Source organism: Quercus robur, chromosome 6, assembly GCF_932294415.1.
Source record: "Quercus robur chromosome 6, dhQueRobu3.1, whole genome shotgun sequence".
NCBI classification, from domain to species: Eukaryota; Viridiplantae; Streptophyta; class Magnoliopsida; order Fagales; family Fagaceae; genus Quercus; species Quercus robur.
The window spans coordinates 8,468,080-8,481,400 of NC_065539.1; the positions used below are offsets into that span (position 1 = coordinate 8,468,080).

General features: G+C 39.8%; 1 protein-coding gene across 1 annotated transcript; it reads left to right on the plus strand.

The window, feature by feature from the left end:
* Nucleotides 1–12,592: 12,592 nt before the first annotated feature.
* LOC126689818 (protein MAIN-LIKE 2-like) lies at nt 12,593–12,937 on the plus strand. Its single transcript, XM_050384996.1, has one exon. The coding sequence runs from the start codon at nt 12,593–12,595 to the stop codon at nt 12,935–12,937; it is 345 nt and encodes a 114-aa protein (XP_050240953.1).
* The last annotated feature ends 384 nt before the right edge of the window (nt 12,938–13,321 follow it).

Consider the following 13,321-nt stretch of genomic DNA (forward strand, 5'->3'; position numbering starts at 1 on the left):
CAATGCAAGGTATTGAAAGACCATTTAGAGTAGCTAGTAAAAGCGGAGTATTTGAAAGAGTTTGTGGTGGACCCGAGGAATCAGGATGTCGGGCAAGGAACTCGACCTCAGGGGAATCCTCTCCCATTCCCATTGGGAGTGATAGAGGTCATCCACGCAGCTTTAAGGGGTACCCTGGTGTTTAAGAAGAGAGGGGTACTGATCGTAGTGCCTGCGGAAGGTTGCCCGGGCGAGCAACCCTCCGAGAAGAAGTTGAAGCTCACTCAGGAGCCCATTGACTTTAATGACGATGATCTAGAAGGAACGATCCAACCACATGATGATGCCTTAGTGGTCACAGCCCGAATAAATGGCTTTATAGTGAAGAGAGTATTGATAGATTAGGGGAGTGGTGCTGAAGTGATGTATCCCGACCTATTTAGGGGGCTTAGCTTGAAGAGTGAGGACCTCTCTAAATACAATACACCCTTGGTGGGATTTGATGGTCAAATGGTGATCCTAGAGGGGCAGATTTTATTTTCCATAAATATGGAAGGTAAGGAAGTAATGGTGACGTTTATAGTGGTCACTTTGTTTTCTCCATATACAGCAATCCTTGGAAGGCCATGGATTCATGCAATGGGGGTGGTCTCATCCATTCTCCATGTGAAAGTCAAGTTTTGCACCGAGCAAGGTATGGTTGTAGTAAGGGGAAACCAACAAGTGGCCAAGTAGGGTTTGGTGGCCGCTGTTAACCGAGAGATCAAGCAAAAGGAACCAGCCCCAAGTACCCTTATAGCAACTACAAGAACCCCAAAAGGGAATGGGGGCAAACTGTGTCGAGGGCTTGATAAGAGTAAGGATACTTCTGGACGATGACAGAAGTTTCTAGATAGGAGCAAGTATGGGGGATATGGATAGGGTAGAGCTACTGCTATTTCTTGTACAGAACGTCGATGTATTTGCTTGGAGCCCATACGAGGTGCCCAGGGTAGACCCCGAGTTTATAGTCCATAAGCTTAACGTGGACCCATTATTCCTTCTTAAGTAGTAGAAACCAAGGAGGTTGACTAAGGAGCACGTCGAAACCGTCAGGTAAGAGGTCAAGAGGTTGAAGGAAGCAGGGGCAATAAAGGAGGTTTTCTTTCCGAAGTGGCTAGCGAATACCGTAGAGGTAAAAAAGAAGAACAACAAATGGAGGGTGGGTGTTGATTTTACTGATTTGAACCAGGCTTGCCTAAAGGACTCGTTCCCCATGCCGAAGATCAATTAATTGGCGGATGCCACGTACAGGCACCCAAGGATGAGCTTTCTGGACGCTTTCCAGGGTTATCATCAAATTTCCCTGACCGCCGAGGATCAAACGAAGATGGCGTTCATATCCTCTGATGCCAATTACCATTATACCGTAATGCCGTTTGGGCTAAAGAATTCCGGAGCTACTTATCAACGGATGATGATGAGAATGTTCAGAGATAAGACTGGGTGCACGATTGAGGTATACATTGACGATATGGTGGTTAAAAGCAAACGGGAGGCACAGTATATTGACGACCTTAAAAAGGTGTTCGAAGTGCTCCGGTAACACAAGCTGCGCCTCAATGCCGACAAGTGTGCTTTCGGAGTGAGGGCTGGCAAGTTCCTGGGGTATTTGGTCACTAACCGAGAAATAGAAGTCAACCCTGATCAAATTGAAGCTGTAAAGCACCTCAAGCCACCGAGTAATCCAAAGGAAGTCCAAGTACTAACTAGTATGTTAGCTACCCTTAACTGGTTTATTTCCAAGTTTGCCGATCGGTGTCATCCGTTTTATTAGCTTTTGAAAAAATGGAAGGGATTTCAATGGAGCGAAAAGCGTGAAAAGGCTTTCCAGGACCTGAAGGAGTATTTAGTACGGGCATCTATGCTAACAACCCCGGAACGCAGTGAAGACTTATTTATGTGTCTCTCGGTGTCTGAACATGCCGTGAATGCCGTGTTACTGAGGGATCAAGGTGTACAACAACCAATATACTATGTTAGCAAAACCTTAGTTGACATCAAGACGAGATATTTGCCTCTGGAGAAGTTGGTATTATCACTAGTTCATGCTACTAGGAAGCTACCCCATTATTTTTAAGCTCATACTGTCTATGTATTGACTGAGTATCCTTTACAGTTGTTGTTGAAGAGATTTGATTTCACAAGTAGAATAGCCAAGTGGGGAACTCAACTAAGCTCTTTCGACATCAGGTACAGACCTAGAAGCTTGGTGAAGGATTAGATTCTCGCCGATTTTGTCGTAGAGTTTTCCCTAAGAGGAGAGATAGAGATAGTTTGCTGTGTAGAAGTCCCCCCGTGGAAGGTGTTTGTGGATGGCACGTCCAGCGCATTAGGAGCTGGGCTGGAATTGTAATCATCACCCCGAAAGGAATAAAACTAGAGCATTCTTTTAGGCTAGACTTTAGGGCCTCTAACAACAAAGCCAATTATGAAGCCTTGCTGGCTGGATTAAGAGTTGCTTCAGACCTAGGTGCTAGGGAGGTAGAGATCTACTCGAATTCTTGATTGGTAGTTAATCAGGTGTAGGGAAACTTTGAGGCCAAGGATCCTCGGATGGTGGAGTACTTACGGTTGGTAAAGAAAACTATTGACCACTTTCTAAATGTGAAAGTGGTTCAAGTGGCCAGGGGACAGAATCATCACACTGACTCTTTGGCCACATTAGCGTCATCATTGACCGAGGAGGTACCTCGACTAATCAAAGTGGAGTTGGTAGCAGAACCAAGTATTAATGCAGGGGTAGGTGTTTCACTGATAACAACGGCTGAACCATGTTGGATGAATCTAATCATCGACATTTTGGCCAAGGATCAAGTGCTAGCTGATGAAAAGGAGGCAAAAAAGGTGCGCCCGGTAGCTACTCAATATTAGCTGTCAGCTAATTGTAAGCTGTACTGAAGGTCTTTTAAGGGACCTTACCTATAATGTTTGCACCTCAGCAAGATTGGAGAACTCTTGGCCGAACTTCATGAGGGGGTGTGCAATAGTCACATGGGAGGGGGGGGGGACGATCATTAGCTCACCGAGCAATGACTCAGATATTTTGGTGGCCGCAAATGCAAAAGGACGCCATCGAGTATGCACAGAAGTGTGTGCAATGCCAAAAGTACGCCTTAATGATCCACCAGTCGGCAAGGAGACTAAATCCTATCAGTAGCACGTGACCCTTTGTGCAGTGGGGGCTAGATATTGTTGGTTCATTCCTTCAGGCTATAGGAAACCAAAGGTTTGTTTTAGTGGCCGTGGACTATTTTACCAAGTGGGTGGAGGCAGAGGTGTTGGCAAACATCCGGGATGTGGACATTAAGAAATTTGTATGGAGAAACATAGTAACGAGGTTTGGGGTACTAGAGTCTCTAGTGTCAGATAATGGATTGCAGTTTGACAGCAAAACTTTCCGTGAATTTTGCAGCAGCCTTGGCATCGAGAATAGGTATTCTACCTCGGCATATCTGCAAAGTAACGGCCAAGCTGAGGCCACCAACAAAGCCATTGTGAATGGGTTGAAGAAAAGATTAGAGGGTACTAAGGGTAGGTGGGAAGAGGAGTTGCCTAATGTTTTGTGGGCATACCAGACAACTCCGAGGAGATCCATAAGAGAGACTCCATTTTCTCGTACGTACGGAGCCAAAGCAGTCATACCAGCTGAGATAAATTTATGCAATGCCCGGGTTTTAGGATTCACCCCTGCCAAGAATGCGGAATTAATGGTAAGACAGTTGAACCTATTAGAGGAATGCCGAGAATCAATGACCATAGGACTAGTAAAATATCAACAAAAACTTACCCGGAGATACAATAGGAATGTAAGGAGAAGAGAGTTTAGTGTAGGAGATTTGGTACTTCGGAAGGTAGTAAGGAACACACGGGATGTCAATGCAAGAAAGCTAGCGCTGACCTGGGAGGGACCTTATAGAGTTACCGCCATTGCTAGTGCGGGAGCATACTATTTGGAAGACTTGGACGAAAGACCACTTTCTCGGCCATGGAATGCTCACAATTTGAAGAAGTTTTACCACTGATTATCAGTGTGCGGGGGTATGGGTTGAGTATGATGTTATATGTGTATGATATTAAGTAATACGAAGGCGATGTTTATCCATGCAGGTGTACTTGTGCTTACATTTTTGTCATTGTTAATTTATTAACCTTAGTCAACAAACGCGAAGAGAACTAAGTTTATTTCCTCTAAGAACGGAAACCTACTCTCGATTTGATCCTAATCACCGAGCAGGTGGAAACCTTATATCAAATTATTCTAAGGGCTGAAATATGCTCCTAGTTCGATCCTAATCACCGAGCAAGTGGAAACCTTACATTAAACTATTCTAAGGGTCGAAATCTGCTCCTGGTTCGATCCTAATCACCGAGCAGGTGGAAACCTTACATCAAACTATTCTAAGGGTTAAAACCTGCTCCCGATTCGATCCTAATCACCAGGCAGGTGGAAACCTTATATCAAACTATTCTAAGGTCTGAAACTTGCTCTCGGTTCAATCTTAATCACCGAGCAGATGGAAACCTTATATCAAACTATTCTAAGGGCTGAAACCTGCTCCCGGGTCAATCCTAATCACTGAGCAGGTCGAAACCTTATATCAAACTATTCTAAAGGCTGAAAACTGCTCCCGGTTAGATCCTAATCACCGAGTAGGTGGAAACCTTGTATCAAACTGTTCTAAGGGCCGAAACCTGCTCCCAGTTCTATCCTAATCACCGAGTAGGTGGAACTCTTACATCAAATCATTCTAAGGTCAAAAACCTGTTCCTCTGGCAGATGGAAACCTTATAGCAAATTTACCTAGCAACAAAAATCCTATTCTCGGCCAGGCCCAATAACTTAGCAGACGAGAACCTAACATCTAGTTTCCTCGAGAACAAAAGCCAGGCATTCATTTTTAACACAAGCATGCGTCAAATTCAACCTTTAATGCCGGGTGGGCATGAGCTTAGTGATATTTTTTTCTAGATACAACAAACCTCTTTCAGTTTGGCCCTAGTCACTGTATAGATAAAGATATAGCTTATCTATTCGAAGACAAGCAAGAGTGGTCTTTATCACTGGTCAGAGGTAAGCCTTAATTATGCTACCCAGTCAAAAAATAATAATAATAATAAGGCGCAACAGGAAAAAATAACTTAGTAACAATGTGATGATTTTATAAATGTAGTTAAAGTGATTGTTCGGTCACTAATTAAATAAAGCAAACGAAAATAAAAGTTAAACCATTGTTCTATCACCATAACCAGGTGACTATGGGTAAACCAAACAAAGGAAAGGAAAAATCAAACACAAGTAAAAAAAATACAAAGGCAGGCTAAAAATTAGAGTATTAGATTGAAGGATCAGTGGGTGGGAGCTGGACTGCATCCTCGGCTTGCCGTTCTGGTGTATCCTCAGTTGGCTGATCGGTGGGAAGTGGCTGGGTTTGGACATCCTCGGCGGCGTTGAGGTTGTTGGTGACCTCGAGATCAACCATCTTCACGTGGGTGTCAATCGCGCGAACTAGCTCCCTCATATTGGGGGTGTCCTCCTCGTCAGCAAGACCAACTTGACTCTGAACGGGGGGAGGAGGAGTCGGGTATGGAATTTGCTCAGGGTTCCTCAATGGGGAATCTTTTGCCACTCCCATTGCTTGTAGGGTTGCCAGCCACCCCTCCCCGAACCCATAATGCTGGGCTTGATAGACAATGGGCTTCACAAAGTTTTCAATATCTACGAAGCCTTCATTGTACCACTTTTCCTTGTAGGCTTCAACGGCCGCTTTCAAGTCTGTGATCTCGTCAGCTTGGGCCAAGTTTAGGCTTTTTGCCTCCACCAATTTTAGCTCTGTGCCCCCCAGCTTAACCTCCATCTCGGTTAACCTTTTCTCTGCCACCAACCCGGCTTTCTCAGCAGACTAAGCCTTCTTTTCAGCAGCCTCAGTAGCTTTTCCCTTCTCCTTTGCCATGGCCACCGCAACGTCCTTTAGGGCCTTCTCTCGTTCGGTATCTTCAACAGTCTCCTTTAACCTCTCGTCAATGACATAGGTCAGCTATACGACCTGGTAACACAACAATGGCAAGTATAAAGGTAAAGAGAATACGCATGCATTAAAACAAATGGAAAAAGATGGGATAGAAAGTTACCGCTATGGTGTGCCACTGCAGCCACTTGGCCAAAAATTCTTCAGTCCCGCCCGAGAAGAAATGAACATCCTCAGGCAATAAGAGGCCTTGCACCAAGCTTTGGGCAACCCGCTCCCCTTTGCCCTACGCCCATGTTCTTACATTGGCAGACATCAACAAAGGTTTGTTACTGAGTTTGAAGGTGGTCTGGCAGCCTGCCTCAGGCCGAGAGGAAGATGTCACGTTAGTCCTAACCTAGGCAATAGGTCGAGGACCACTAGTCAGCTCTCAGATTGTGATCCCGTCGGATACCTGGCGAGGGGTCCTTGAGGGAGCGTCATTTAGGACCTTAAGTGGTTGGTTGGTTGTGCGCTGCCATTTTCTGGTAGGGCTGGCAGGAGGAGGGGGAGTCGGATCCCTACCTTGGGGCTACTGAGGCTGAGCTGTAGGGTGGGTACCGACCAAAAACCAGTCAATGGTCATTGTACGCTTGGTCACAATCTTTTCGTCTTGACCGACCTCCGCTTCTAAAGAATTAACCGAATCGGTTGCTACTAGCTCAGCTACTTGAACTGGGGCTTTGCGCTCTTCAACAGATACGTGGACTCTACAGTTTTGGGATACGAGATTAGTTGAGGTATCCCTTGCCAGTGCAAGAGAATCTGCGGTAGTATACTAGGGGCCAAGGTCCCGGGCTTCACCAATAGTTAACTGAGGAGGAAGGAGATTGGCATGTCGTACGTCTATGTACGACAGTAGCAGGTTGTCCAGCAGAAAAGCTTGCCCAAAGGGCTGCCAAGTAATGTAGATGGGAGTGCAGCCAAGTATGAGGTGCAACGCTTGAAGTTGCCCGTCTGAATTCACGAATATTTCGTACTAGAGCACGAAGTTCAGATCCCTCATGTGCACTACTTTAATGTCCGGCCTAAACCTTCTACTGTCTGCAATAAATAATACAAGAATTGGTTAGTGCCTATTTAAGCCAAACAATCACAAGGAAAACATGAGTAACAGAATAAAGGTGCTCGGTACTGACCAACTTCACGCGACAATAGTGGGCAGGGGAGCTCGTCGGCAAGCCAGTTGCAGCTCACCCTAACGTATTCTCTTGCTGAGTTTCTGTTAGAATTGGGTAGGCATGAAATAAGTCGTATCCATACATCCCTAGCCTTTAAGTAATAGTTAGATTTGAGATTGCCACAAAAACTGTACATAAAGTTTATGTCGTGGTGGTTTAACTGTAACCCGTATATCTGATTTAACCTACTGATGCAACTTACGACTCGGTAAAATTTGGGGAGAAGTTGATCAGGACACAAACCATAAAACGAAAGAGTACTAAGTAAAAAAGGATCAACGGGAAACCTAACCCTTCCCTCTAGGATAGCCATCAAAGGGAAAAACACTATGTTGGACCCAGAGCGTCAATGGAGAGCAATGTCGCCCTCGTGACAATAAGCCACATCCACATCCCTAGGAATATTGAAAACCTCTCTAAAGTTAGCTAAAGACGCCTCAGTAGACAGAAGATGAGAAAATCTCATTCTTAAACTCTAAAGCGAAGGAAAAAATTGAAAGAGGAAGAAGGAGTAGAGAAACTTACTATGGGCTCTAGGAATGGGTGATCTTGATTAAAGGATTTATGCACGGGAGAAGAATGCTCGACAGAGAGAAATTTTGAAGATTAGGGAAGCAAAGAGTGATCTGAAGGAGGAACAGAGACTATTCATAGGATGGGAGCATTTAATGGAGTGGAGAGGAGGGAAAACCCTTCTAAATTCTTTTTGTAATCCCCACACGCGCAACCTCGATTCGTAAACCGTTAGGTTATGATGGCGGTTAATCCTGACAGCCTGGCGTAACGCCCCTTTTGAGAGCGCATTAATGACCATCCTATCCATTCAGTAATTGACACCTAAGCCTCCCGAGAGGTCTCTGGCACTTGTCATCCTTGATTCGTTCTCGATAGCCGAACACAAATCAAGGGGGGACTATTGTATGAGGCAAGGCCCCAAGCCTAGTGGGCCTTGTGGTATGAACCATAACCCTGAACCCTTGTACGGGGCAGGGCCCAAGGCCCATTGGGACTTGGGTCCCAGCCTTGTGGCACAATACTTGACCCTCTCCCTAGTGGACCTGTGACCTTAACCCGGGCACACCTTAAGGCCAATTTGAACCCAAAAATCGAAATAAGACCATTCTGTCTTGAACGTCAAAAGCAAGTCCTTCCTGATCAACTCTAACTTGGTCGGGAGTGTTATTGCTCGGAGGTATAAGGTCTCGACGACCCAGTATTACCTTGGGGAATATCGCTACCGAACAGCCTTTTGGAGGCAGAAACCAGTTCCAATGCCATTACCACTATTCCGAACAGAACATCCACTTAAAACTAATGGAATTGGACCCCTATTAATACGAGTGAGATCAAGAAGTAATCATAACACCTCCACTTATCTCAAGCTATAAATAGGAGAATAGAGTGAAGAATGGGGGTTGGCAATTCTGGAGAGAACAAAGAGAAAAGAGCAACTATATCAAGAGAAAAGGGAGCAACTCTGTGAGGAAAAGGAGAAGGATTTGCAGAATAAGAGTGTGTGCAACTGGGTCTCCGAGTATAGGACTACCCATAGTAGGAAACCCAAGGCCCATAATATAAATAGATTGTGAGCCCAAGTATGGGTAGAGCCCGTTAACCATATATTGGGTGCGCACAAATAGATTGCTAAAAAATGTAGTATAAAATCAATTATAAATTACTAATGAACCTATAACTCAACAAAAATATCGTAGATGTTTTCAACAGTGACTGCCAAAATCCAAATCATCGCATATTGAATTATCAAAATAAAAAGAATTAAGTTATAAATTATTTTGGTATCACTTGAGAATATAAAGTCATCAAGGTGTGTTTATATATATTTACTTAGCCATTGCTTGGATTATCAAAAAAAAAAACTTTAGCCACTACTTGAGTGTCTTTTCAAAAGTCAACGAATTGATTAGAATTAAAGTACTCTTGGTTCTCTGTAGTGAATACTGCTCCAACTGCTATAAAAAAAGAAAAAAGAATACTGCTCCAATTGAATCAGAGTTATCTTCTTAATCGATTTGACCCCACTGGACTAAATATAGGAATCAAAAAGTTTTCTTATTTTCTAAAAAATGAAAAAAGTTTTTTTTTACCTTACATATTTAAACATAGGTACTGTTATTGAGGGAGTCTTTTAGCTGAACATTGTAGAAAATCGAGTTTATTTGTGATATGAGTACTGTTCAAAATTATTTGGAAAATTGAGGAAAGAAAGGGAATTTTGGCAACATTGTTGCCGAAATTCTAACAAAGAGTATGAGAGAGGAAAGGTAAACGATGTGATGGGAGGAGGGAGAAAAAAATTTGAATTTTGGCAATGAGATTATTGAAATTCTTATTGCCTGAAATTCCTGCTCGACTGCCAGGTGAAGCGCCTGAAGGAGGAGTGGCTGAAAGGAAACCAATTGTGGAAACCAAGTTGTTGAAATTGTAAGGGAGTGAGGAGAGATAAAATAAGAATTGTGGCAACCAAGTTGTTGAAAACTTAGGGAGAAATTTAATAGTAATTTTGGCAATGAAGTTGCCGAAAATGAGGGGGGAAAAGAGAAGATTTAGGCAAAGGAAAAAAAAAAAAAAAAAGAATTGTAGCAATGGAATTGCTGAAATGGAAGGGAAAAAAAAAGAAAGAATTGTGGCAATTGATTTGTGCAATGGAATTGCTGAAATGGGAGGAAAAACAAACTGTGTCAATTGATTTGTGGCAATGTTGTTGTCAAAATGGAAGGAAAAAAAATGTGGCAATTGATTGTGTTTTTTGGAATTGCCGAAATGGGAGGAAATAAAAAAAGAATTATGGCAATGGAGTTGCCGAAAATTGGAGGAGAGAGAGAGAGAGAGAATTGTTTGGATAAAATATATATATATATATATATATATATATATTTGGAGGAGTCAATCACCTCATCTCTTCCTTCTGATTCTTATTCTCCAAAGTACTTGGAATATATTCTTTATTCATTCCCAATAAAACCTAACCTACTGATATCACACATAGAATCTATGTTATGGATTCTTTTTTGTCTTTTCATTTATCTCTTTGTTATAAAAGGCAGGCAACATCACTAAAGCATTGCATCTCCTACATTTTTCATATTGCTTCACTTACCTCCAATTGATCAGTGCTATATTACTCTTTTGCTTTGCTTCAACGTGCACAACTAAGAATTGTAAGTTTTGGGTTAATATGAGTTTTTTTGCTTTGCTTATCAACTTACAGCTCTAGAAATTAACAAATTTATTATTATTGTATAAATATATGTTTTGTAAATATTAGAAACTAATACATTGTAAAATATTATATATTGTTGTAGTTAATATTGTTTGTATGACTATGATTATGATTATGATTATTGTTGTTGTTGTTGTTATTATTCAAATTTTAGATTAATGAATTTTTTATGGTTAGGACTACAAGCATTTTTAGTTATATTTGAAATTTACCATAATAAATTGTAATAGTCACCATATATGAATTTGATTATTTTATAGTTGATAACATATAATCAGCCTACGACTTAGATGCTTCTCAAAAAAAAAAAAAAAAAAATGCTTTTATGCTAGGAATACTTTATTTTCACTCATTGCAAAATATTGTCTTCTATAGCAAATCTCAAGTATCTTGTTGATATCTTTATAATACAATATCTTGAACTCTTTTAAGGGTCAAACTGATTCACATAAACTTTTCAGTATTGTTGTTATTTTGTGTTTATTTATTATTATTTGATTGTTTTTTGTTGTTGTTGTTGTTGTTGCAAGTATCACTCTATAATTCTCACTCTTTCAGTTGGTATCACAATTGTGATAAGCATCTCGACTCTCTAATTAAATTTATGTATGTGTTTTGTTAATTTTGAAACTATTTAATATTATTTATTGTTATTAATATTATATGACCACAAAAATTGTAATAAATTGTATTATTGTGATCTTTTTATAATCAATTTTACTTTGTTATTATCAATTATTACATCTATTACTTGGACAAAATATATTGCATAATATGTTTGTTGGTTTATAATAAAGATATGTATGTGAATTATTATTATTATTTTTATTTAGTACAATAAATCATACATTTGTGTTTCTTTTTCTTTAAAGTTTAGTTGGTATAAAAATTTATTAATTTTCTTGAATATTTACTTTTTAGGGTGGTTATGGGTTGGGAAATAAAAATTAATATATGCTTTATAAATATTATATGCTAATATATTGTATATATTATATAATGTTATATTATAGTTAATACTAATTATTGTGTGTATAATTATTTTTGCTAAAACTATTATTATTATTATTATTAAAAAATTTGCTTCATAAATCCTTTATTTGAGTTCCTTTCAATTTTATTATGAACTACAAGCATTGTAAGTTATATTTAATATTTAGCATTAAAAAAATGTAGTAGTCACTATATATTAATTTTATTATTTTTTATTATTGTTCTTTTGTTTTTATTTAGGATTATATTTTTTTTAGAAGATATTTATGATTATCCGATTGTGTTTTTTTTGTTCTTTCTTTCTTTTCTTGCAAGTATCACTCGGTAATTCCTACATTCCTTCACTTCGTATCACAATTGTAGTAAGCTTCTCAGCCCCCTAATTTAATTAGAAATTATTTTCTTAGAATGTAATTTTTTATATAGATGGTTTGTAAAAAATATACCTTCAGATATTGTAATTTTTTAATCTCAATGTTTATATATTAAATATATTGTGAAAACGCATCTTCACTTACACTATACTTTATATTATGTGTGTATGAATTTAAGAATACGATAATTACGGTTGATTCCATTCCAATTATGAGTACGAGTATGATTATGATTAATTTTTTATATTCTATTTAATTTAGGGTTGACCAAGATCTTAATAGTACTTTATTGTCAATTCATTAATGTCATAGAGGTTATCTTAGTCCCAAAAAAAAAAAATGGTTAGTTTAGTTTGATTTATAGACAATTTCCTACTAATATAGAGGTGATGGATGTTGCATGGTTTAACTCATTGTAGCATTTAATGTAGGATATATTTGAAATGGAGACTGGGTCATTCGATCCTTCTTTGCTAACCCAACAACAATATCACATCTCTAATGATGTAATTGAAGGCAATGTATGTTGTGAGATCAAAATTTAATAATATCTACAATTATTCAATTTACATGAAAATAATTTCAACATTAGCAATATAACATTGTACATTTTAAAAAAAATTCAGGTTTCCACCTTACAAGTATGACCCCAATCGTTTCCACCCCCCCCCCCCCGAGCAATTAGGCGAGCATATAGATCTTGACTGGGGTCTTATTACTTCTTTGGTGGAGCAATGACGATTTGAAACCCATACATTTCACCTACCTACTTGTGAAATGTCGGTCACTCTACAGGATATAGCAATCATTATAGGATTGCCTATTGATGAAAATGCAGTGTGCGGGCCCACTAATTTGGATTGGGGAATAGTTTTTCAGAATTTGCTCGGGGTTACATCACCTGCAATAACATTGGAATATGGTGGCCTTAAAATAACTTGGGTAAGGAATACATTCTCAAACCTACCAGATGGTGCCAATGATGTAACAATCCAACAGTATGCTAAGGCATACATGTTCCAGGTTTTGGCTTTACTATTTGGAAATAAGAGTCAAAGTAGATTGCATTGCTGCTTTTTCCAGCTATTAGCGGACTTTGGTGTAGTTGGAGAATATAGTTAAGGTAGTGTCACTAGTGGAGCCAGCCACAATTCGAGTGGGGCATGTTCTTCTATTATGGCCTTCTTGCCTATAGAGATTGCACAATGGCTTTGGTTGATGCTTTGTCCCTAAATCCATTTCATTTCGAAGTTGTGTTGATCTTGGTCGACCTTTTACACGGCGCAGTTGGATATTAGGATACAAGACTGGGAAATCAAGCTCATTCCAATGTACACTATCTGAAACCAAGCGAAATCTAGATGCATAACAAGCAACTTGTTCTTCCAAATAGTAGTAGCGATTGATATATCGCATTGCAAAGATGCTTTGATATTTACAAATGGCAATGACATGTGAACACAGAATCTTATAAACCTGCCATTTTTGACAACTACAAGTTCTCTG